General features: G+C 34.4%; 1 protein-coding gene across 2 annotated transcripts; it reads left to right on the top strand.

Moving 5' to 3' along the window:
* Window positions 1-715: 715 nt before the first annotated feature.
* Window positions 716-27,242, top strand: LOC144850697 (cilia- and flagella-associated protein 44-like). Of its 2 annotated transcripts, XM_078708074.1 has the most exons (32): window positions 716-761; window positions 1,709-2,119; window positions 3,131-3,526; window positions 3,617-4,397; window positions 4,773-4,935; window positions 5,191-5,510; window positions 11,340-11,619; window positions 11,940-12,098; window positions 12,323-12,470; window positions 12,726-12,820; window positions 12,988-13,203; window positions 13,342-13,452; window positions 13,658-13,810; window positions 15,191-15,311; window positions 15,834-15,940; window positions 16,128-16,288; window positions 16,557-16,863; window positions 18,416-18,631; window positions 18,744-18,874; window positions 19,331-19,685; window positions 19,925-20,113; window positions 20,464-20,648; window positions 21,056-21,206; window positions 21,610-21,893; window positions 22,268-22,572; window positions 22,716-22,831; window positions 23,063-23,239; window positions 23,469-23,665; window positions 24,256-24,481; window positions 24,636-24,770; window positions 26,795-26,863; window positions 26,969-27,242. In XM_078708074.1, the coding sequence occupies exons 1-32, from the start codon at window positions 731-733 to the stop codon at window positions 27,110-27,112; spliced, it is 6,840 nt and encodes a 2,279-aa protein (XP_078564200.1). In that variant the 5' UTR covers window positions 716-730; the 3' UTR covers window positions 27,113-27,242. The 2 variants fall into 2 exon arrangements, with proteins under 2 accessions (XP_078564200.1, XP_078564201.1); XM_078708075.1 differs by lacking the exon at window positions 1,709-2,119 and having other exon boundaries at window positions 730-761.
* The last annotated feature ends 46 nt before the right edge of the window (window positions 27,243-27,288 follow it).

Here is a 27,288-nt window from a genome sequence, read left to right as displayed (position 1 = left end):
TAGATGAGGGTGGCTTAATTTAGCTTTTGACATAGCTAATCGACAAATGAGTTGTATCCTAATACAGTTAATAATATGAAAATTAATATGATCCGAAATCCTCATTAAATTCATGGCCAAACGAAAATGGACACTCGGTACCGGTACCAGCATTTTCGGAAAATATTTAGGGCTAATCAAAATTCAGTAGGTTTTCAAAATGTAATAATTCCACGCTATGATGACGTACGAGGATCGCTCCAAAGGACAATTAACAGACATCTGTTAAAGTGTTTGAAAATTAATTGCACATTTCAAATGAATAGTTAGATCTTGTGTAAAAACAATCAATATTGATTGAACAAGTTGTACTGCACATCAGTCTCGTGAATGAATACAGTTATATGTATATATATCATGGAGGTATACCTCCATGGTTAGATTATTAAAACTTGGCCAAGGCAAGGCCTACTGTATCAATTATTGACGACCAGATAGTTATAGATTTATTTCATTATTTGCTATTTGAAGCATCAATTATTAATACAAATACTTCCAAATATTTTATCTTGAATTTGTTTTCGGTAAATATAGGCTACAAGTAAGGATATATTTACTGTAGGCCTAAACAAACATTATTATTATTGTTCCTGATCCTCCGATCCTCTAAAAGTTAGTTCAAAGTCGTTATACGATGAGGGCGCAATTACTTCGCGATTGCGCAGTTGCGACTTAGCAACAGACTGGCAAAATGGCCGAACGTGGTAAACACGAAGAAAACGGTTTGTTGATTTCTTAATTTAAATAGGCCTATATTAATACATTTGTAAAATAACCGTGATGCATTAGTGCCGACATTAGTAGCGTATAACTGGTATAAAATAGTTATTTATAGGCCTAGGCTACTTAGGCTAGGCCTAATATAATTTAGGCCTAGCCTATGGCTATGCTGTCAATAGACAATAGGCCTAGCCTAGGCCTAGGCCTATATACTAAAAAAGATAGGCCTAGCCAAACAACATGCCTCCCTTCATCCTCCCCATCATCATGGGGGATGGCCTATGCCTAGGCCTACTCCTATATAATAATAAAGCTAGCCTAGCTCTAGCAGGGGTGTCGGCTAGAAAGCTAGGCTAGCTAGTACTAGGTAGGTAGTAGGCCTAGAGGGCCTAGTAGGCTAACCTTCAATTCTTTCATTATATTCATTCTTTTTTTATGCATTTTCGATTTTTTTAAACTTTATTTTTAAGCTTATTGTAATTTATCTAGGCCTAGACTAGTAGTAGGCCTAGGCCTATAGCCTAGTACTAGCCTAGGACTAATTAATAATATAGGTACTATTAGGCCTAAGTAAGATGATTATTTATTTTAGGCTTACGATACTTTATAATATACCGTATTGTTTAAATTATGTTAGTTTGTTGCCTGGGCTGGGCCCTACTAGGCCTAGCCGCCTAGCTAGCCTAAGCATAATAATACTAGCCTAGGCTATAATAAGTTACAGTATGTCTAAGAAGATAGCAACATAGCCCTGGTTTTTTTTTTTTTCGTTTGCATTTACAAAATCAAAGAAATGTTCTAAAAAAGCATTTAAACAGTCTAATCTGATCTGTGCTGGTATTTTTTTTCATACAACCCCCCGCTACACTAGCTTACATAATTTGAATAGTAGGCCTACTGTATGTTTCTCTTATTATTCCACATTTTGCACATTCACTTGTTTTATTAGAAATTTCCCAAGAAACTGTTAAAAAGACATTGAGTTTAAAAGATGCAACACATAAATTAAAAGCAGAAGCTCTAAGAGAATTTAATTTGCGAAAAAATGACACCAGTACTAATTCCGAAAAGGATAGTAGTAAGGAAACTCAATTACAGCAAGAGGGAGTTTTAGATGGAGGTGTTGGAGATAATGATGATGGTATAAAAAGAATGACCAATGATGGTGACAACACCAGTATTGGTAGAGATGCTCTACCAGAATATGAAGAAGAAAGTAATGCTCTTTCTACTGAACCTACCAATCAAGAACAGCTGCCTGATCCAAACAAAGCATCTGTGAATAACACACAAAACATTGAAGAAACTTTCTCTACTGGTGCCAAACTGCCAGATTTCTCTGCTGACAACAGAAACCTGAGTAAGAGGATTGAATCCCAAGAGTTACTTAAATCATCTATTAATTACTCATCAGCTGACTGTCACCACATCTGATTTTGCATGTCACGATTTATGATTCTTTAGAAACATCACCTCTCCTCAGCACCCACCATCACCCATGTTTCATTTATTGCAGAGCTTGCACCATATGTAATAATATATATCTAAAAGTTTGATCATTTCAGAATAACGGGGTGGGAATTAGCTGTCTGCATTACAAGGTTAAGTGGCACTATCTCATCTCATAATTTCTGTGAACATTTTTTGAACATTCAACTGTTTTTCTCACGTTGTAAAACTTTGTTATACTAGGCTTACCATCTGTGTTGATTACGATTACAATAATTCACAGTTCAAAAAATATGTTCTTAAACATTGAATAATGCACTTATTTGAAATAAGGTGAATGAATAAACGAACGAATGAATGAACGTGTGCTAATTGATAGTTTAGGACTACTAATTAATACCACAGTGTGTATAAACTATATCAACGTCACTGTAATAATTTGAATGATGTACAAGTGGTACAAGTTTCCTTTCTGAATATTACTAACTGCTTTCAAGTTCACTTAGTTTTACTCATTTTTTTAACATTATTTTTTAGAGATTAAAGTGGATCGCCTTTGCTACATCCCATACTGTATACTGAGTCATTATCTAAAGTTACTTAAGCTCTGTCTACACTTACAAACTAGTTTGACATGCCCAAATATGGTAGTGATATGCTTAAATATGGTAGTTATTTTTTGTGTCACATAATGTTTGACAGTGTAGGCAGAGCTTTAAAGTTAGAAAAAAAAAGTTACATTGACAAATAAAAGATCATCCACATAGTTTATCAATTGTTTCATGTTGCAAAACTGATTCCTTTCACAATGCAAAAATCCTTTTTATCTATTTTTCTCAGTGAAACATCTTAAACTGCGTAAATGTGACAGAAAAAATGAAATGTTAATTATTTTCTGTTCTATTTTTCGTTTAAAACACAGAAGAGAATGGTGATATGGAGACTGGAACCAATGCAGAAGGATCTGAACAAGTCTTAGATACAACTTCTGCTGTTGGACCAGCAACGTCTGCAGATGTTGAAGACACTGGTGAAAATCTAGAAATTGACAAAGCATCAAAGACTAAGAACCCAGATGCTGGCGACTCAGAAAATGTACACATAGAAAATGGAGACCATTCGGCAACTATGGAAGAAAAAGTAGATGATATGAAATTGGTAGAAACTCAGTTGGCAGAAACTGAATTGGCAGAAATTGAGTTGGCAGAAACTGCTAAAGATACTAAAAATGATGACAAACAAACAGATTCAGAAAAGGCAAATGGTGAAGACTTGAATTCAAAGAAGGAAGACATAAGCAAAGATAAAAATACATCAGGTATGTGGTTTTTCTCCATTTCTAGATTATAGTAAAAAAAGGGTTTTTTTTAAACTAAATTGTTATTGATTTTTTGTTTTACATTTTCAGAAGAGTCACTTGAAAATGTTACAAATGATGGAGATGCCACTGAGCAAGCTAATAACAATAATGATACCCTGGGCAATGCAGCAGAAGAAACAACCAGTGAGACCAATCAGGATGATGGCACCTCAGCAAATGTCAACAACTCTGCAGATGATGAGAAAAATGCAAACAAAGAAACAGAAGATTCTACAGCTGCAGACCAGGAACATGACCAACAAGAAGAGGAGAGTCACGAACCTGTAGCAGAGAGTAAACAAGAGGAAGACAAAAACACAGATGGAGATAATGGAAAACAAGAGAGTGTACCGGCAACAGAAGAGGATAACAAAAACACTGATGGACTGCAAGAAAAGAGTAATGTATCTGCAACAGAAGCTAAAAATGAGGAAGACAAAAGCACAGATGGAGCCGATGGAGGCGCATTTTCCAAAGGACAAAAAAGTGATAGTTCTGCTGAAGATGCAATAGAACTTCAAGAAGTCCAGCAAGAACCTATCAAAGAGTCAACTAATTTTGAAGAACCTACTCCAGAAACAAAGAGTCCACCAGCACAAGAGAATGTGCCATTACCCTCAGCTGAAGAAGCTTCTACTGCAGCAGCTACAGAAGGTGATCTTCAGAAGGATGATCAACAAGTTGATGAAGGCTCTGTGGAACCAGAAGAAGCCAGAGAGCAAGATGAAGATAAAATCCCATCACAGTTTTACTATGATTCGTCAGAACTGCAGTCAACTGCTAAGGTTGCTGAAGATTCAGGACTACCATTGGATTTGCTTAAAATACAGTATCCTTTGATTGTTTTTTTGTTGTAATACAATGCTATAGTTAAAGGTGTAAAGCTCTGTTTACACTATCAAACTGTTTTGACAAAAATGGTGTGCCCAAATATGGTAGTGATATGACATCATCATGTCCATCACATTTTGTTGTCACATAAAGGGTGATAGTGTAGACAGAGCTTTACGAACCATGCCAAACTTCTGCAGTAACAACATTTTGTGTACTCTTTTAACTTTTTGGGAAATTATACACATGACTGCCTCATAAACTTCTACATTGAAACAAACTAAATGTAGTAAAAAATGTAGTTACTGCAGTAAACTGTAGTCATTTTTGGAGAATACTTTTTATGCTTATTGTCCTTAAAATACGACTCTAGTCATTCTTTTGGCTACGACTGTTTGAAACATCACAATCTCCTGATGTTGGATGCCAACACTATCATCTTCATAGCAGGTAACATGGTTCAATTGTTGGATATTACTACCAATGAACAGAAGTACATCCGCAGCACAAGTGGTGGAGGAATTGGTGCCATTGCTGTGAGTACACAGACAACCTTTTATTAAAGCTCTGTCTACACTATCAAACTTTATGTGACCAAAAATGTGATGTGCCCATATACTGTATAGACATGATGATGTCATATCACTACCATATTTGGGCATATCACTATAATATTTAGTCACATCACAATTGTCTTTGTCAAACTAGTTTGATATTGTAGATAGAACTTTAGATATTTTGTTGTTTTCTGGATTTGTAAAATCATTGATATCTGTATAATGCTTTTTAAGGTTCACCCAAGTGGCAAGTATTTCGCTGTTGCCGAAAAAGGAGTAATGCCTAATATAAACATTTATGAGTTCCCGTCACTAAAGCTGTATCGTATTTTACGAGAGGGGACAGAGACGGCCTATGCTCACATTGATTTCAATCCGTCGGGGTCACTGCTTGCCTCGGTTGGAAGCAGTCCAGATTTTATGCTGACCGTGTGGAATTGGGCAGATGAGGTGATTATGTTGCGATCCAAGGCTTTCTCTCAAGATGTTTTCCGTGTAACATTTTCTCCAGATAACGAAGGCCAACTGACAACAAGTGGTATTGGCCATATCAGGTAAATATATGCTACACTATCAAATTATTTGTTTGTTAAGAGATGGGTTATTTCATTTTATATATAGGGCTTCTTTTATTAGGTGATCATTTAGAATAAAATGATCACCTATTGTTATTGTATAAAATCTTTATTATTATTTTTTTTATTTTTTTTTTTCTTTTTATTGTTTCTGTACACTATTTTGTGTAACAATTATCTCAAAAAGTTTAATGTCAATGATTACAAAAATTTCAGAATATCTTTCAAATAATACAACTTAATCCTAATAAGCTTTCCAGCGTGATCACTCATCCGTGACGACATTTATACGCCATTTTGCGAAATCACATTATCAATCATATCTCCATAATTCATTATCACATATTAATGAAATTCACTACACGTAAACTTCAGATCAAGGGTAAAAATATTAGCAAATAAAAACGCACGCGCACGTAGTTTCATCACATGATATCGCGCGTTAAAAATTTAAAACCCTCAAAATTAAGTTTTGATCAATTTAGAGCATGAATTAGGCCATTTGCGTGTTTCAAAAAATTACTGCGCAAAAATGCGTTTTTGCGCGCGCGATACTTAAAAAGCGTAAAAAATATGAATTTTTTTTACAAATCTCATTCTACTCACCATCCTTAGTACATTCACCAAATTTGAGTCAGTTCCGACTTAAAATAACGCTATACGAGCACGTTAAAAATGACAAAATGCGCACATTAATTTTACAAAAGTTCTGAAAATGGTGAAAAATAGGTCTTTTTTAAAATGAAAATAATTCTTCAGAATGCAAGATGACCCCGATTTTTTTAACTTATTCTGGAAGCCATTGAGTTGTAGATATGAATTCATGTACACATTTTACGTACAAAATGTTTTGACGTCATCAAATGGCCACTTGAATTTAAAAATTAGGATTTGTTATCTTTTTGTGTAGATTATCCCATTCAACAGAGCGCATCTTGGTTATGTGTGCTCGAATTTCGCACAACTTTCAGTATGTGCTTGCTTAATTAATTATCTTTATCATGAATTGACACTATCTTCATTTTAATGACGTCATCACGCGTAAAAACTTGAATAACGTAGGCCGTGTAATTTCACCTTCGCAGTAAATTTGAATATCTTACAGCTCTTCAGAATTGAAGGTTACCTTGATGATTATAATTTATTATGAAAGCTGATGAAATGTAGATATTAATTCATATAAAAATTAAGCCTATCGGATGTTGTGACGTTAACATATGGCCAGTTGAAGTGAAAAAGTAGTTTTTTCATATTTTTCGTCAAAGTTATACACAATTCAAAGAGCGCGCACAGCGCTTCTACGTGCCAAATTTTTTTCCAAATCTTATATTTTTTTGCTCAATTAATTATCTTTCGAAATTGTCATCTTAAAGTTTAGTTTGATAACGTCATCATGCCAAAACATTAGAACATGTGTGTCCCGTAATTTCACCTATGCTACACTGTATATAGATATACAGTACTGTATATACTGTACATATTGTATATGGCATATAAGCACAACTCAGCACTATAAGCATATAATAGGATGACATACATCAACATTTTCCGATCGTATGTTAACGTACGTGCATGAAAAAAAAAATTAATTTCAGTAAAATGATAAAAATGATCACCTATAATTCGTCAAAGTGACGAATTAAATTCTAGTTTTTAATTTGTAACTATCAAACTAGTATTATAATGTAGGCCACTATGTAATTTCGTGTCATTTTTTTGTTAAAAGCAAAATTCCAGCTGATTTAGTGTCTTTAGTATGTAAAGTAATGAAAAAAATATGTTGCCATTTTTTAAAAAAAAGCTTAAGGGTGTCAAATCCAAGATGGCCGCCAATACGTAAAATAGCCAATAAATGTACTGTACCATATTGGACAAAGTAACACCTTTTATGAATAGTATTTTAAGTTCATATGGGTTCTCTGCTATATAAGAATTATTATAAACCTATATTCATTAGTATTCTGACATTTTGAATTTCAAAATGGCCGCCATTTTTTAAAAATGGATTAAATTTCTTATTAAAACATGTGCAAGTTATGACGTTGATTGAAATCACATAAAATGACAGGCCTATGACAACAACATTGATGACTACCACAAAATGGCGGCCATTTTGAAATTCAAAATGGCCCCCATTTTTTAAAAAATGGGTTAAATTTCTTATTAAAACGTGTGTAAGTTAAATAAAATTAGATTGAAATACACAAAATGATATGCTTATGACAACAACATGGTGATTAACACAAAATGTTGACCATAAGGAGGTCTATAGTACTGACAGTACACTTCTTCATATTAAAACATCTCATAAACTTCTTCAGTTAAATGACAACTAACTCTGCCAAAGTCCTTCAATGAAATATTTCTAATCTTAAATGCGATACAGTAAGTTGACCTTCCTTCGTTTTCTACTACTGTATCCATCAAACTTCCACAGACTGATCTGCGATCCCAACAAGCTTGTTCAGAAACAAATTGGCAAAAGTACTGAAATACCTCATTTCACCGCCAAATAATCTCTATAGGAGTCCTCTTTTACTTTGATAAGTTTGTCACCTGTATTCACCGTCATATATTTTTTGCCAATATTCATCTTTTTCTTAGGATCCCATATAGACAGTTTGCCTTCTACAAGACTTTTACTAATGCCTCAAACATTTTCTGTCCAATTTCATCATGCCATGGCCAACAAACACCTTTGTGCGAATTGCAGCATTCTTCATTAATCGGGATATCATCTCTCTTTAAATGTTGGCTTTCAAACTCATCAACTAGATTTGCCAGCTCTGATGAAATCATTAATTTGTGTTATTTCAATGATACCACGCTCAATAACCCTGATCAATTGATGTAAATCCAGCAAGTCCCACACATACATGTCCTCTCATAAACTCCAATATCTGTAATTTGTTTCAGTAATCTGTTGAAATTGATACAGCGGAAGTAACCGGTCGTAGTTCAGGTGGTCATGAGCGAAGAAATATTTGATAAAAGCATGTGTACTTTCCATGTGTGCAGATATCGTTTTCTTGTGTCTCGGACATATATAGGAATATAGTTTAACCACATCATTTAGATTTCGTCGACTCTCTGTATTCAAGTTAATACCTTTATGATCAGCCTCTTTCAAACAAAATGATACTTCACTTAGAATCTCTTTCTCTGTCTGCATTTGTAGAAGCAAGTTGTAGAGAGAAAGCAGAATTAGTGTGCTTCTGTCCTTCCTTCGTTTTCTACTACTGTATCCATCAAACTTCCACAGACTGATCTGTGATCCCAACAAGCTTGTTCAGAAACAAATTGGCAAAAGTACTGCAATACCTCATTTCACCGCCAAATAATCTCTATAGGAGTCCTCTTTTACTTTGATAAGTTTGTCACCTGTATTCACCGTCATATATATATTTTTAATTAGTGTGCTTCTGTCCTTCCTTCGTTTTCTACTACTGTATCCATCAAACTTCCACAGACTGATCTGTGATCCCAACAAGCTTGTTCAGAAACAAATTGGCAAAAGTACTGCAATACCTCATTTCACCGCCAAATAATCTCTATAGGAGTCCTCTTTTACTTTGATAAGTTTGTCACCTGTATTCACCGTCATATATATTTTATATTTTTTTGCCAATATTCATCTTTTTCTTGGTATCCCATTCATGCCATGGCCAACAAACACCTTTGTGCGAATTGCAGCATTCTTCATTAATCGGGATATCATCTCTAAGATGTTTTCCATCTAAGATATTTGTGTCACTGGTTGTATAGGTAATACAAGTTCAGTTTCAACAAAAGCACTGGCCTCAACACTATTTTCACAATGCTACAGTCCAAAAGTCATGTAGTTTACCGGGTCGACATAATAATTGCTTCTTGATGTCATCTCTGTCCACCTCCACTCATCTCGGGCAAGAGTCATCACCAGGCATTTTTGTCTTTCCCTAGTACATGAGTTTTTATACCACAACCATGTGTACTCATCAAACCAGTGTATAATGGTGGTCTATCTGTAGGGGTATATAGCTAATGAAATCAGTTGAGATTGTAGAAGATGAGAAGTAGGAGTTAATGCTGCCTATGAATAACCTTGTGAATGAGCTGTATCTTTATTTCCTTCAAGCTTCTGCCAAAAGTTGACAGGTTGAAAACTTACCAACCATACTGGTGACTATGGCCCTGAAGGACATTGAATTACATAGCAATAACGCATTTATTATTTAACATCATATTTATACAGGATTTCACAATGAGGTATAAATGCACTTGTTTTATATTGTGGTCCTGTCTCCTGTCAAGTTTCAGTTTCATGAAAAGAAATGAGATCTGTAATTTAGACTCTATATATAAATTATGGTTAATTCTGCGAGCACAATGGAAAAACTTTGGAACAAATCTCTGCCTTGGATACCTACCTGAACTATCTCAGATGTACCGCGAAATGTAAATTTAATAACAGTTTTTACTATTACGATATTGTTCCATATTTCTATCTTAGGAATATATTATAAAGAGTTTTAAAACAAAATTTCTGATTTCATCGGTAGATTTTCAACTCAATTTCAATTGTACGCGGTCAAAGTAATTTCCGGGTTCACGATGAGTTCACAGGTTCACCTTGCAACTACACAATTATACTATTTGTAATAGAATTCATCACACTGTTAACTACAATTTACCAAGCATTTGTTATTATTTTTTACCACTTTTCATATATATTAGAAGATTGTATTTGATTATAAATGTTACGATATTATTAAAACTAAAAAATCCCTCGAATAAGCATCTCCCTCAAATGAACTCTGCCTCCGCCCTATAAGGGCCCTACAAAACAATAAACACTATACTTTAAAATGTTATTAATCATCTAAGACACTGTGATACAGAGTAGGTTTAGTTTCTCGAATGTCAAGCATTTTCAATAATGGTAACCGACAGAAAACGTACAAAGAGAACGTCCTTCTAAAACCTTTTTACCTGAGTCATTATCATTCCGAGAACCATCATTTACACTCCTAGCCCACCCTCTAGTTAGACGTAATTGTTGTTGAATATTTGATATAAATTGGTAAGTTGTTCCATACTTTTGTAACTCCAACTTTGAACGATTAGTTAATTTAAGAGTCATAGTAGGGTATTATATATCTGTTATATAGAGAACATTGACAACTTTAGACAGCCTTATATTTAGACAATCCTGTGAGAAGTGACAATTTTAGAACATTGTGTACCAACAACAATTTATGCACACATATTTAAAAAAAATTATTTAAAGAATTTAATTTTTAGTGGTGGCCATTTTGAAATCCAAGATGGCCGACAGATTATCGCTTTACATAGTTAAGATTGTATAATGGGTACAGTAATACCATCAAAACGGACTTGTTCCACATTCATAATTTGTATTATTGGTGATATTCTGATTTTTAATAGGGTTATTTAAATGCTGCCGGCCATCTTGAATTTGGTCCTTTAAATGTCTTTTGAAAAAATGGCAACATATTTTTTTTCATTCCTTATATTATCAAGATATGAAATAAAGTCAAAGTTTGCTTTTAACAAAAAATATACACGACATTCATATAAACGACATACCAGCCTACACTATTACACAAAAGTGTGATGTGTCCAAATATGGTAGCGGCAGGTAGTGATATGCCTACATATAGTAGTGATATGACATCATCATGTCCATCTATGGGCACATCACATTTTTTGTCACATCAAGTTTGATAGTGTAGACAGAGCTTAACAACCTTCCGATAACTAACATATTTAAACAAAATAACTTTGACAATAATGTTTACTTTATAGATTCTGGAAAATGGCGCATACTTTTACCGGTCTAAAGCTTCAGGGTCAACTTGGCAAGTTTGGTCGTACCGCCATTTCCGACATTCGGGGGTACATTGAGCTACCGGACGGCAAGGTGCTGTCGGGAACAGAGTGGGGAAACATGCTGCTTTGGGATGGCGGCTTGATCAAAGTTGAGATTGCTCGCAAACACAAGAAGAATTGTCACACCGGACCTATTGAACAATTTGTGATGGATGAAGGCGAACTCATCACAATTGGAGCTGATGGTTTTATTCGCGTAAGTTAATCTGAATTTTCTGAAATATGAACAATAATAATCCTTGGCTTAAGCTCTGTCTACACCATCAAACTTTATGTGACAAAAAAATGTGATGTGCCCATATATGGACACAATGATGTCATATCACTACCATATTTGAGCACATCATACTTTTTTTGTCAAACTAGTTTGATAGTGTAGACAGAGCTTAATAAACTCTAGAAAGGCTTGCTGTACACCATGTAATTCCAAAAAATTTAGGAAAAGAAGCAAAGTTTAGACTGTTTTTACGTTTGGGTATTACTGCAGTAAAATTATCTTTCTATGGTTCCTTACAGGTTTGGGATTTTGAGAGTATAGATACCGCAGACTCTCACGATGACTCTGGAATATTTGAGATGGAACCGATGAACGAGTTGAAAGTGGGGAACGGGGTTCATCTTCGATCCATGATAAAATCTGTTGACCCAGAGGCTCAAAGTATTTGGTTTGCTCAGGTAAGGATATGTAGTCAGGACTTCAATAAGTTGTTGATAATGGGACTTAGACAATAATAAGTTAGTGTAAGGCATCTGGTTTCTGCCGATTCTAGTTCCAAATACAGTAGAACCCTTTTTAGAAGTTTTTTGTGAAACTATATAGTTTAGTAGTGTAAAAATAGGAGACACTGTGTCTAGATAAAGATGTACGCTCATTTTAATTATTTATCGCCTCTCTCTAGGATGCAAACGGCGCCATATGGAAGTTGGACTTGTCCTTCTCTCACACCACAAGGGATCCAGACCAGTTGTTTTCATTCCATTCTGGTGTTATCACAGAGGCCGTTTCTTCTGGTGTATCGCAGCTGGTTGCCACAACTGGCGATGATTGTAAGTGAAGAGGTTTCCAATGTCAGGATATGGGAAATTTTTTTTTTCTGCCAATACATTACTATCGGCACAGTCAATCATTTGTGTAATTTATTATTTTCTATCGGCATGGTTAACTATGGATACTGTGCTGATGGGAAACGAATGAAGCACTGAGATTTTTTTTTTTGATAGATATTAAATAGAGATTTACTACTACTGCTGTTCTTCAATTCAGAGGACTACTGTTTGATAACATGTTTTATTTTTTTGTAGGTACCGTTAGAGTATATGACTATAGCTCTAAATCCAAACTATGTCAGACTAGATTTAATTCAGGTGGAACCTCACTTTTGTGGATACCTGATATTGTAAGTTTTTAGTTATTGAGTGTTTATCATAGTCAATAAAAAGAATATTTATTATGCTGGTGAGGTTTTCAGGTTTCGTAAGATAGAGAACTATTTGTATAACCATGACTCTCCCACATACAGACAAACTTTCAATATTAAAATTTTTTTTATGTTTTATCTACAAGATTGACCCAAAGGGTCGTACAATCTTGGCAGGCTTCGAGGACGGTGTGGTACGTGTTCTGACCGTTTCTAAGCGTGACCCTAATGACACAACACCAGTAAAACGACAATCAATCGTAACCGATGCTCAATTGTTACTTAAGCAAGCGTTCAAGCCTCAAAGTTCAAAGGTCACTTCAATGGCAATTGACTCAAAAGGGGAATTCCTAAGTACAGGAGTGAGTATCATTTAAAATTAAACTAAATAATGTCTGTGTAAATTATTTCTAATAACATCAGCTTTAAAAAAGTATTGTCGACCAAATAAAAACACTTCCCTCCTTCATCATTTCAAACACTTTTTTTGTTTTTAACAGGGTTCTGATAGCACTGTGTTCTTTATGACAGTTGGTGATGTGTACAAACCAATTGGCTTTGTTGATGTCCCAGGTCCTGTAACCCATTTGACCTGGTCCCCACCGCATTTTGTAAGTATACCACTTTCATATTTGAATACATACTTAAAAGAATTACCACATATGATCTGTTTAACATTGTGGTGTATAGAATCTGAATTTTCTATGCTCTAGCTTATACTGACTGGCACACCACACATGTAAACACCCTTTCACACTATCACAAGTTGATACCTAGGTTTGCATAGTGTGAGTGCAATTATGGTTTTTTTTCTAGGATAAAAATACACTGCTTGTCTTCTGTGCGAACGGCGAAGTAGTAGAAATAGAAGCTCCTGATAGCGACACATACGACACATCTAAAACTTTTCGTCTGAAGAACGTCAAGATGCGGAATGCAACTTTCAAAAGCGTCAAATCAAAGCTAAGAGTAAGAATTTTTTTTAATATGTGAATCAAACTGAATGACCTTTACACACATTGAAGGGGTCAATAAGGGGTCAAGGGTGAAATATTTAGGAAATCGCACTATAAGGTTTGGGTAATTATTACTGTAGTTAGGAGCAGGTAGCCACATAGGACATTATCTTTTCAGTATCATAGGAAAATACTGTGATATAGTCACCTGATTAACCCATGCTCAAGTATATTGTTAAATCAATGACCTTACCAACTAATTGGCTTCAGGTTATGATAGCTGATGCTAAACTAACAGACTTCACAGAATTATTTGAGTGTTAGGTAAAGAAGGAAATATCAATATCTCAACAGATGTTTTTTTTATTTCATTCATACACATCCAACAGCAAGTAACTTACCAGTTACAGGATGCATAAACTATTTTATAATTTATCGTGCTTGTAAAAGTCTCATTTGAGGCTTAGGGAGTGGAGTTGAAAGAGTCGTGAGTTACAACCCTGGCACTAGGTCAGGGTTAAAACCACCTTGGGATTGGAAGGCAAACACGTCAACCACCAAGCTACAGCTCCACTACTACTTGTAACTGAATGGTATGGTGTAAATAGTCAAAATTGAAATTTAAAAACCTCTTTTCACTCTTTGAATATAATTGTAGAACCTATAATTTTTAATATTGGTATGCATAAATATATAAATCCAAAGGCAAATTACTGAAAAAATGACAATGCTGTGGGTATCAGTGGCTGGATCTCAATGGAGATACAAAATAAAATAAGTACGGAAAAAATGAAAATTCTGTGAGGAGCAGTGGCTGGATCTCAATGGAGATACAAAATAAAATAAGCACGGACAAAATGGCAATGCTGTGGGTTTCAGTGGCTGGATCTCAATGGAGATACAAAATGAAATAAGCAAAAAGCTAAATCAAAACAATGAAGTAAAACAGCCAGAAAAATTAACAGCTTTTGGGCAACACTAGCCCTTCATCAGTACAAAATGTCAATTTTAACATCTGTGTAAATATTAATATTTGGGATGTTTATATACATAAATATATATGAACATCCTAAATGTTAATATTTGCACAGATGTTTAATTGCCATCCACATATGCAAAGTATTGTCACCAAGCTGTTCACTGTTGAAATTTGTGAAAATTTATTATAATATTTTGTAAGATTTAAAATATTTGTGAAGGAATCTACTGTATTTGGATATATTTGGTAACAAACATATTTCTTATTCTCAATGTTTTTATTTTTCAAAATAAAGAAAGTAGTAAGTGAGTAAATGTATTGTAATTTGTAAATATATAAACAACTTTTACATTGAAATGAATTGAACAGATTCTCAGACAAATTGACCCAAAATGTTGATATTTTAATTTAAAGAGAAAGGAGGAAGAAACAAGAAAAGAAGAAGAAATGAAAAAGAAAAGAGAGGAGGAAGAAAGGCAGCGACGAATCCGACGAGAACGTGGGATTGAGTCGGATGAAGAAGATGAGGAGAAAGGTACATATTTATTTAATACCCTTTCAAACTGTTTTGTAAAAAGTAAACATCTTAAAGATATATTGTCCCTTTGAAAAAATAAGTCTTAAAAAAATGTTGTGGAATATGCCATTTTAATGTCACATAATAGTTTCACTTGACCAAAATTGGATCGAAAAATAATTATTTACTGTACCTGAAAAAACTGTAATTGAAAACAAAAAATAGTCAAATTGGCTGCCAGCCAATGGGTTTTTGGTTGAATTTAACCATTTATTTTGTCATTTTTAAAGTGAAAACAGTATTTTTTTTTTCAACGAAAGAGATTACTGTAACTTGATTTTTATTTATTTGGTATAACACTCAAAATGCAACAAAAGTTAAAAATCTTATGAGTTTTACGATTTACGAAAAGAACAACAATTATAGAGATAAAGAGGTAAATATAATAAAATTAATAAATACATAAAACCAGGCAAAGAAAGGACAACAAGTGCAGTAATAGCATATATTTATATTGTTATTATCTGTTTTGTATTTCAGAAGAGGAAGAAGAGCAATTACCTCCTCTTTACGTACCAGACGAACCAAATTCAATTCACTGCGGGTTTTACTCTACTCATGATCCAAACAAGTTTTGGGTTTCCATGGTAAATAAACAATTGTTTATAATAATAATTATTACCCCAGTCATTGAATCAAATGCATGGACAGCTCGATAATGTTGCAGCTAGTAATCAGTGCAGTTGTGTTTGATCCTAACCCTATTACATATCCAGTTATGTTATGTTGCTAATGGGTGTACTGATTTAATCATATTTAAAATTTGTTTTGTAGGGTGGCTACGATGCTGGATATCTGTACGAATGCGATTTTCCAGATGAGAAAAAGAATCTGCAGCTGAAGCGAGAGGATCGTGAAGATGATATTGGTGATCCCTGTCAAGCTGTTCCAGTAACTGACAGTAATGATGTCCCTATCAGGAACATCACATTCAGGTATCTGACACATCTATTATGATTTAAGCTCTGTCTACACTATCAAACTAGTTTGACAAAAAAAGTGTGATATGCCCAAATATGGTAGTGATATACCCAAATATGGTAGTGATATACCCAAATATGGTAGTGATATGACATCATCATGTCCATATATAGGCACTTCACATTTTTTTGCCATATAAAGTTTAATAGTGTAATATGTCAGATCTCGCGCAATTAAATAGTTAATGTTCAATTCTAATTAAAACCTTTTAATTTATTCCAGTAAAAATGGTCAACAGGTCATATTTGGCTTTGAAGATGGTTCAATCCGAATCCAATCAATCAATCAAGATGGATTGAAATTCAAACCAAACACCTCACATGGAGACTTAACAGGTCTTGGACCTTACTGGACATTGAATGTGCACGACAACAACTACGGTGAAGTGACCAGCGTGGCTACCAGTATGGATGACCGTTACATCTTCACTACCGGTACCGATGGTAACTTCTTTGTCTATAGGCTGATGACCCAGGAACAGATTGAGGAGGCTAAGGCGATCGCTAAAGCTAAGATTCCATCCGCTAGGGTAAGTGATGTTTTACCTTAAGCTTTTGTGATGTGACGTGCCCAAATATGGTATGACATCATCCTGTCCATATATGGACACATCACATGAAGTTTGATTGTGTAGATAGAGCTTTAGAAAGAGTAAAATTATTTTTGTAACTTACTTTTTACTGTGACCCTTCAGATGAAACGTCAAGCCGTTGGTCCCATAGAGTGCACGCTAAAAGGTAAAAGAAAAGCACTGCTGGCTGCTGTGGGGCCACAGCGAGCCAAATCTGAATTTCCTCAGTTTCCAGTTAAGCTTGAGAATGATTATAATTACGTTTTTACAGTGTTCTAATTTAGTTTTTATTGTTCAAATTTAGTTTTTACAGTATTCAAATTTAGTTTTAGTAAGATTTGAATTTTATCCAGAAACTGAATTCAATTTCACTCAATTACTTTGTATGCCTTAAATTTATTTTGTAGCATTATACACCATATGCTTTAGTTAGTAAATAAGAGTCTCTAGGGTTGAACATCAAACATTATGTGCAAATTTAATCTAGAATTATTAAATCTATATATGAGTTAAATTTCTTTATGGACTTTGTATGCTCTAAGTTATAGATATTGCAACATATGTTCGGTAAGAATATGTTTCAGTGAAAAGTCAAATAGAAGTGTTTGAATTTAGATTTGAAAACAATTAAATAATAATCAATATGATTGCAATGTAAATTAAATTAATTACTTGATATTTGTTGATAGTAGTGATGTGCCCATATATGGACACGATGACATCATATCACTACCATATTTGGGCACACAGGTTGTGCCATGTGTTCATAGCATTGAAAAGATTGTTTGAAAAGTAAAATGATTTGTTTAATAAGCTATTGTTCGGGAAACATTTACATTTCGTGTGTTAGAGTGACATATATTTTGTGTTTACTTTTTTTTAAACAGAAAATTAATTTTAAAAAAATGTAGAGGCTAAGAGAATCTCTCCAAAAAATAAAATTACTGGTATTTTTTGAGAAATGATTAATTAAATTCATTGAGCATCTATTGAACATCTTTTGAATATATTCACTCCAAACCTGAGATCATGAAAAAAGGATGATGTGGCCAAATATGGTACTGATATGATGTCATCGTGTCCATATATGGACCTCTAGTGATCTGTGAAAGGAAGAACCACTTAAGTTCTGTCTACACTATCAAACTTTATGTGAAAAAAAATGTGATGTGCCCATATATGGACACGATGACATCATATCACTACCATATTTGGGCACATCACACTTTTTTTTGTCAAACTAGTTTGATAGTTTAGACGATATATTGTCAATAAAATATGAATATAAACACTTATATCTGTCTACACTATCAAACTAGTTTAGTGATGTGCCCAAATATGGTAGTTATATGTTTCAAATATGGTAGTGATATGACATCATCATGTCCACATTTTTTTGTCACATAAAGTTTGATAGTGTAGACAGAGATTAACACTAGTAAAATCTTAACTAACTAGCCTATCATGGACTAGTAGGCCTACAGTATGTACTATCATTCTCAATTCACAGAAAGAAGATATAGAAAGAAAGGTAGATGATATTGAAAATAAAGAACATTACAGCATTGAGGTTGAGAAGCAGAAGGCAGAACATGACAGAATGATGAAGCTTGCCGAAGAGAAGAAAATGAACGTACGAAGAACAATTGCTAGACTGAGACGCCAGTTTAAGAAACTTCTGGAATCAAATGCCGACCTGCCAGAACATTTGCAGTTAGAAAGAATGGTATAGATATTTTATGACATCACATTATTATTTTTCTTTTATGCACATTGCCAAGGATAGCCGTTAGTGAGTTCAATAAAAAAAAAATAGATAAAATTGTTTCTGCTTTTAGGAATTTGAAATGGATCCAGAGATTAAGAAAGATATGGAACGGCAAACAGCACAAAGAATTGAACTTGTCCGTAAAGAATTGGCATGGGAATCTGATAAGCATCAGATTGCTCTAGACAAGCTAAAGAAAAGGTAATTATCAGTTCAGAGTTTTCATTTAGTCTCAACATTTTGTACCTCAAAACAAACTATTCATTTTTTTTATCTTCAGCAAACCGTGTCGGTTCTGTGTCAATAAAAAGGGCCGCCAAATGGTTAAGGTAGAGGTGCCACTAACTGGACTGTAGCCATAGAATCAGGCACAGGTTTTCCTTAGTTCTGTGTTGTAGAACATGTCTTCTCGGATAACGTCCAGTGTACACATCTGGCTTGTGTGCACATTAAAGAACCCAGTGCATCTTTTGGAAGAGTAGGGGGTTACCCCGGTGTACTGGTCCATCTCAACCCCCGACGTTCATGGTATGCACTGCACTGTGAATACCGTGGGTCTATAGAGGACGTATAGTAATCTGAATTTTCCTCAATTGTAAAACAAAAAACAAATTTGTCTTCACAGAATTTTTTTTTTATTTATTTATTTTTTTGCAGATTCAAGAATGAGCTTGAATGTGAAAGAATCACGGTGATATCAATCCAGAGTTCACACGAGGTGTCCACATTTCGTACGTCAGAACTTTCTGAGGACTTCTACCAGTTGAAAGCAGATATGGTCAGTCGTCAAGCAACCAGAATGACTGAGAGAGGGTTGAGCAGAGACCCTACCAGAGAAGCTCTTCTACGGCAGGCTAAGAGATCAGAGAGTGAATCTGATACCATGATAGGCATTGGAGCACAGGAGCACAAGAAGACTATGGTGCTTACTGGCAGGCTTGGAGAGAAAGTTGCCAATGCTTTGCAGAAAGCGGAAAGAATTAAGAAGAAGCGAGAAGCCAGAAAGGCACAGGTTGGTATTTTCCAAACTCTGACGTACTGTCGCAATAATCTTCCTGGCCACAGAAGAATTCTAATTGATAAGAGATATATGTGGATTTTTATTAATAAATTTTCAAATTTCAGCTTAAAAATTTTAGTGCTAAACATACTGTAAGGCTTTGTTCTTTTTTAAAATAATTTTTTTTTCCAGCGGGTGAGAAAGAGCTTATGGCTTTTTTCTTTTTTTTAAATGATCATTTTTCTTTCCAGTGGGTGGAACTGCATGAACACAAACCCCCCGAAGACTATGAAGACCCAGATGACATCCGTGCCATCAAGGAAGCCCAGGAACACATGGGAGACTTCAAGTTAAAGACTGCTAAAGACTATGTAGTGCCGGAGCATCTGCGCATGAATGCACACAAGAAACTGAATCAGCTGATTATCCTTAAGGAATTGGTGTGTTAATTTTTTTATTTGTTGTATATTACTGTATATTGTTTCTTTAATATTCTGTTGAAATTATTTATATTGTATATTATGTATTTTGTATATTGTATTGTATTATTTATTATATGATATGTTAATCAAATCATCACATGAAATGAATCTTTATTTGGAATAAAGAAGTCTTATTAGTATGAAACAACCTAAAGCTCTGTCTACACTATCAAACTTTATGTGACAGAAAAATGTGATGTGCCCATATATGGACATGATGATGTCATATCACTACCATATTTGAGCACATCATCCTTTTTTTGTTTGATAGTGTAGACAGAGCTTAAAGTTCAAAATTATTCTTTCAGCTACACGAACACAAATACGAGTTCAACCAAAAGGTAATCAGCCTGCGGAACAAGAAAGTGCGTATGATCACCGACATCAAAGGCTATATACAAGATCTGGTTGAGCTTCAGAAGGAAATGCCGATGGAGCAGCGTAAGCCACTCCCTACCTGTCCAGATCTCCACCCATGTGAAGTGCCAGAGAAGTAAGAATTGTTTCTTTCCTTGATTCTGCCGATCTCTTTGTGGTTATATTCACCAGTCACATGATTCTCAGCACTGTATTTGTAATTTGCCCAGTTTAATAGGCATATTCTGAAATACAGGGTCACATCTGTATCACATGTCACGCATGTATTATATTAAGGTTAAGCTTATGGCTTATTATACTGATATTGTCATACACAATACAGAGAACAGGTGCTAAGTAAGACATTTTCCTTAAATTTAATTACTAGTTAATAAATATTTTTCTTAGTTGGTATACTATTCATTTAATCTTTAAAGCATTTCCCAATAGCCGAATGGTGAATATGGCCACCACTGTCTTATCAGGTTGTTTTGTATCCATTTTTCCATGGTTGTAATAAATTGTTTTAATCTTTAATTTTAGGAAATTTGGGTACACTAGAGAGAGCTTGTTGAAGTTCAAAGAAGAGATGGCAGTGAGAGCTGTGAATGAAATCAAAGGTGTAGACAGTGGTGGGTTTGGAGGATTTGGTGGATTTGGTGGAGGAGCTGCACCCCCACCTCCAGAGCCAACGGTAAAGTCTTAGTTACCTTTGTATGTTTTCACCCTATTTGTTTGCATATGTGGAGGATATACTGTATCAATAGTTAAAACTTGTTAAAAGTTCAGTCCTTTAAATAAAAAGAAATATTATTGATAAATAAAGATTCCAAAGTTTTTCACTTAAGCAGTACTTAACTATCTTAAGCAAAGTTTCTTACCTTTGCTGAAAAAGTTATGTTTTCATCCTATTGTGAGGATATTTCAATACAGTTCATTCCCTTAGATAAGAACTATTTTTGATAAATATTCAGTTTTTTACTTAAGCACTACTTAACTATCTTAAGCAAAACTATTGATGCAACTTCCTGCCCTGATTCCAATCATGCACTTCTGTCGAGAACCAACACTGGTTAAAATTGTTTTTCATTCTTTAGAAGCAAGAATCAGCTACTCCTACCAAAATAGGCACACCAAAGCAGATTGTTTCGTCCATGTCTGTGCGCTCAGGTGTGTCGGTTGAGAATATATCCTCTCCCGGGAAAGACATATCAGCGTTAGAACAGCAGCTGCTGAAAGTGAAAGAAATAAGAGTTCTATACCGACAGGATACTATCTTGAAGAAGATTGATAAAGTGATACGGAACTTTGATGCAGAGCTTCGTATTCTCCGACATTACAAGTTCAAAGAGGACATTGACCTCAAGAATGCTGACCTTCGGTATAACGATACAACTTTTCTTTAAATAATAATTGGACTTTTAAGCACATAATGCATAAAGCCTCTATGCCCTTCACATAAAAATAAAAGTAATCCATGGAATTAATCAAATAAGAAAAAGCAATGGTAAATGTTAGTGGCACTGTGTAAATTAGCTTACCAATCTTTAGGTCTTTGAATGAATTTTTCTCATAGCCAAAACCGTACCACCATCTAAGCCTTAACAGTTATTAGTGGTGATTTTAATGAAACAAATCCAAATACACGGCTTTTGGCGTTCGTTGTCTTTAACAGCTCTTTCATGTTTCAAGTCTCTCCTCCATGCTTCCACTGAAAAGAATAAATAAATAATATTTTTTTAAAATTTTTTGTAGACATGTAACATTATTCGAAGAGCTGCAACTTCTCAAAGAGTTTGAGAAAAGTGAGAATGTCCTCGCGGCGAAAGTGGAAAGCAAGGAGAATGAGAAAGAAGAAATGCAGATTAAAGTTGCGGAATGTAAAGCGAAATTAGACACCAAGAGAAAAGACATCGATCGTCTTCACGACAAAGAGAAGGCTTTGTACGCCCAGTTTCAGGCGTCTCTTGGAGAGAACAACAAGTTTGCTGAGTTCTTGACAAAGGTGTTCAAGAAGAAAATTAAAAGAGCCAAGAAAAAAGCTCTGGCTGAGGATGGAGGTTAGTTTGAGTTACCAAAATGGCGAACAAAGATATCTTACTGAAATAAGAAATAATAGTAAATATATATACAATAAGTAATCACTTTATTGTTAATAAGATATTAGGAGATAGCTGTTGAACTTTGAACTTTTTTTTATCAGCCTCTGATGATGAAAGTGAAGAAAGTTCTGACGATGATTCTGATTGGTCAAGTGAGGAAGAAGACAGTGACGAGGACGGACTAGATGATTCTGTTTGTCCACCAGGATGTGATCAGGTAAATTGAAAATTATTATTACTATTACTATTCCACTTTCCTGTGTGTTTTCTAATATTATTAAGTTCTTTACCCTTACATGATCGTAAAATCAAAACATTACCAGGTTTGGTCTACTAGCATTTCTGAAGCACTGATGAAGAAAGTGAATCTAGTGGTGACTATAGAATGGATTGAAGACATTGCAAATTTTCATTTTAAAATATTTACCTTTTAACGTTTATTTTCAAGGCTTTGTTTGACAACACGTGTGCTCTACGCGAGAAACGACTTGACTTTGAAGAGTTACTGGCCGAGGAGAAAAAGACTGCTGATGCGCTTAAGAAAGAGACGGACACTCTAAACCGCAAGCAGAAGATTATTGACAATGCGCTCTCTACAGCTGAGGGTGACCTTGAGGCATTCCAGGTGTGTGGATTGTAGATGTGCCCATATATGGACATGATGTCATATCACTGCCATATTTGTGCATATCACTACCATATTTGAGCACATCACATTTTTTGTCATATAAAGTTTGATAGTGGTTTCAGGTGGTAAAGAAATTATTTTAAAAAAAAGTTAAAATAAAAATGATTGAACTTATAAAATTAATATGGAGTTAATTGAGATAAAGAGATCCTTTTTTTAAAATCAGCTTGAGAAGCAGCAGAAGTTGAACGAGCTTGACATCGTAGTGACTCTGAAACTGCACCAAGTTGAACATGTTGTCAATGGTTCCTTGCCTCAAGATCTATCATCAACCCTTGTGTTCACCAACAACAGTATGGTGAGGTTGCAACGGCGTATCACAGAGCTTAAAGAAGAGAAGACAGCACAGAGACGGCTCTATAAGTAAGAATTATTTTAGGAATCATGTCGAAACATTTTCTACTGCAGTAACTACATTTTCTACTGCAGTAACTACATTTTCTTCTGCAGTAACATTTCTTCTACTGCAGTAACTGCATTTTCTACTGCAGTAACTACATTTTCTTCTGCAGTAACATTTCTTCTACTGCAGTAACTGCATTTTCTACTGCAGTAACTACATTTTCTCCTGCAGTAACTACATTTTTTTTACTGCAGTAACTACCTTTTTTACTGCATTAACTACATTTTTTACTGCAGTAACATTTCTTCTACTGCAGTAACTACACTGTTTTAACTGCAATAATGTATTTTACTTCTTTTTAAAGTTCATTAGGCAGTCACTGCAATTTACCCAAAAAGGTGATTAAATATTGCCATATAAAACAAGTTAAAGAGTAAACAAGATGAAATTACTTCAGTAACTGCAGTAGAATAATTTTGACCTACAGTACAGAGTTTGTCATTATTCCTCAAAACATGCTGAATTAAGTTTCTCCTCTTTTTGCAAAACAACGCGGTATGTAAAAGAAAAGGAAAAAAATAATTGATTGATAACTATTTTAATTTTACAGGGAACATCGGCAGCAACATGTGCGCTTAATCAAAGAACGCAAGTTGATGGAGACGCGCATCGTCAAACTTGAGGAGCAGTGCAAGGAATCTATGATCCAGAAGTTTGGATGTGTGGTTGATCTTGAGAAAATTGAGACACTAGGCGTCAACAGAAACATTGAGGAGTTGAAAGAGAGGATTCGACAGAACGAAGTGGCAAATACAAATGATTTACAAAAATGGCAGGTTAGTTAAAGAATCGTATTAAAACTATTCTACTGCAGTTACTGCAGTAATGTATGATTTGAGTTGTTACAATGTAAAAAGAGTTTAAGAATAAATATGTAGTAAAATAATTTTGACCTAACAAGTAAAGTAAAATCACTTTAACATTGTTTAGGAAAAGATAGAAAGCAAAAAGGATCGAATAACGGAACTTACTAGAGAGAATACAGAGGCAATCCGACACCTAACCATGCTTCTTGGAGAGAATAAAGGACTAGAGAAGGCTCTTGACTCCAGACAAAAGACACTGGTATGTTTATGTGTGTGAAACTAACACTGATTGCTGTGGAAGGAAATCACCATTTCTAATCTTCACGTTTTGCTTGTGTGAATCATGGAGTAAGGAATATTCTTATTCTTTACTCCATGTGTGAATAAAAAAAGAAAAATGATGTTGATTATTTTAGATTTGTGATGAACAACTCAAGTTTATAAAGTAATAATAAAAAGTCATGGCAATGATCAATCAATTTCGGCATGTCATATCAGCCGGGAGTAAGATAGGGATAGGCCTGAACAGATTTAACTGCTTTTGCTCCAAATAATAATTTATAAACAAAGTTAACAAATTAGTTGAAATGACATAGGTGCATGTATTTTGCATGGTAGGTGTTAAGCTCTGTCTACACTATCAAACTAGTTTGACAAAAAAGTGATGTATCCAAATATGGTAGTGATATGCTTAAATATGGTAGTGATATGACATCATCATGTCCATATAATGTGCACATCACATTTGTTTAGTTTGATAGTGTAGACAGAACTTTATTAAAAAGTGTGTTTTGTATGATGATGACAATGAGAATTTTGATGATGTATTGTTTTGTTTTATCGTTCATTAATATTTTCTACATTACATATGTAGTACTATTTTTGTTTTCACTTATTCATTTTACTTTTATTTCACTCATTATATAGTGTGCATAACATTCATTTTAAACTTCACTTTATTCCATTATTGTTGTTTTCTGTGCATATATTTATATTATTGCAGTATGTACATAATGTATGTATTTGTATGTGAGGAATCTTTCCCTACAACATTGTACCTGTCCATATTCACAAATTACATTTAAGCGTAAATATTTCCCTTAAACATGTGAATGTGGTCATTGGTCATTATAATATTTTGCACTCCTAATTGAATTACTGCACCAACCATCTTTACTTGGAGAATAGCCTCACCTGGGACTACTATCGAATATAGTAATCCCATACCTCACACTGTTAGCCTCACTTGGGACTACTATTGAATATAGTAATCCCATACCTCACACTGTTAGCCTCACTTGGGACTACTATTGAATATAGTAATCCCATACCTCATACTGTACTCTTAATTCATTGTGTGCCGTGTCATTAATATCATTCATTTTCTTCCTTCATCACTTCATTGTGTGCGTAACAGAGTCTTGGGCCTGCAATGATGGTAAATATTATCATATTCTTATCATTAATAGTTTTCTTTACCTTAACATTCCGTCTTGAAATTTATATTCGATTATTTTATAGTATTTAAATACGTACATAAAGAATTATAACTTTGTGGAATAAATATGTTTGTGAATTTTAAAAATTGAAATGGAAACATTTTTAACAATTATTAATTTCAACCATATTTTTTCTAGTATGACATTTTTAATAATCATGTCATTGTGGACAAATGATTTTTTTTATTAGTCTTCTTTAGGGAGGGAAGGAATCGGTGATTCACTGAGGCCCTCATTACCCTGGTCATTTTTTGATCAAACATGTATGAAAACATACTCCCACAATGCAGCTATTAATCAGCGCAAAGTTGTGTCTCGACCGTATCAGGTACCCATTTGTACACCTGGGTGGAGAGAGAAAAATTGTCTTGCCTAAGGACACAAGCAATGCGACAAACATTGGATTCAAACTCGCAATCAGTAGTCAAACGTCCAACACACTGCGCCACACGCCTTCTTTTGGGGACATTCATTAACGGCTCAACATGAATAAACCCTTTGGTGAGATGAAGTAGTGCGCAATTTTTGGTTGCAATATATATATATATGACGTTATCCAAATTCCTTCACTTGCACTGATGAAGGGCTAGTGTTGCCCGAAAGCTCTGCTAACTTTTCTGGCTGTTTTACTTTATCGTTTTGATTTAGCTTTTCGCTTTTTTTTTTGTACCTCCATTGAGATCCAGCCACTGATACCCACAGCATTGTCATTTTTTCAGTAATTTGCCTTTGGATTTATATATATATCCATCTATTTACAAATACTTTTTTGTTTGAAAATTAGGGTGGAGAATTTCAGGGAAGTCGCAAAGCAGATTTGGAAGAAAAGCAACGACTGATTCAGTTAGTTCAGGTAAGTTTACACAAGTAACAAAAACAAGAAAGCAAAGCTTGTAGATAGGTCTTGTAATGACAGAAGCTGACCTTACACAAACTTTTGTTTTAATATTTCATTTAGCTTCAAGCCCAGGAGATTGAAGCCTTGAAAGAAGAGATAAGTTTGCTGTCCCGTAAAGGTGGTCATATATTACCTCCTACCCAACCACCGATGCCACCAACCCCACACAACAGGCAGGTTATGTCAAGCAATGGGCCCTCATAAAACACAATTATTAAACTTGACTAATTGTATCATATTGATTTTATTAAAATTATTTCTGTTGTCTCATTTTATTTTTAAAATGAATTAGTTATTAATTATAATATAATAGATAAAAAGTTATTATATATGATATTCTTGTTTTGTGGTACAAATTGATATGTTACCTGCACAAGTTG

This window comes from Antedon bifida, chromosome 8 (assembly GCF_963402885.1).
Source record: "Antedon bifida chromosome 8, ecAntBifi1.1, whole genome shotgun sequence".
NCBI classification, from domain to species: Eukaryota; Metazoa; Echinodermata; class Crinoidea; order Comatulida; family Antedonidae; genus Antedon; species Antedon bifida.
This window is presented reverse-complemented; position numbering and strand designations above follow the sequence as displayed.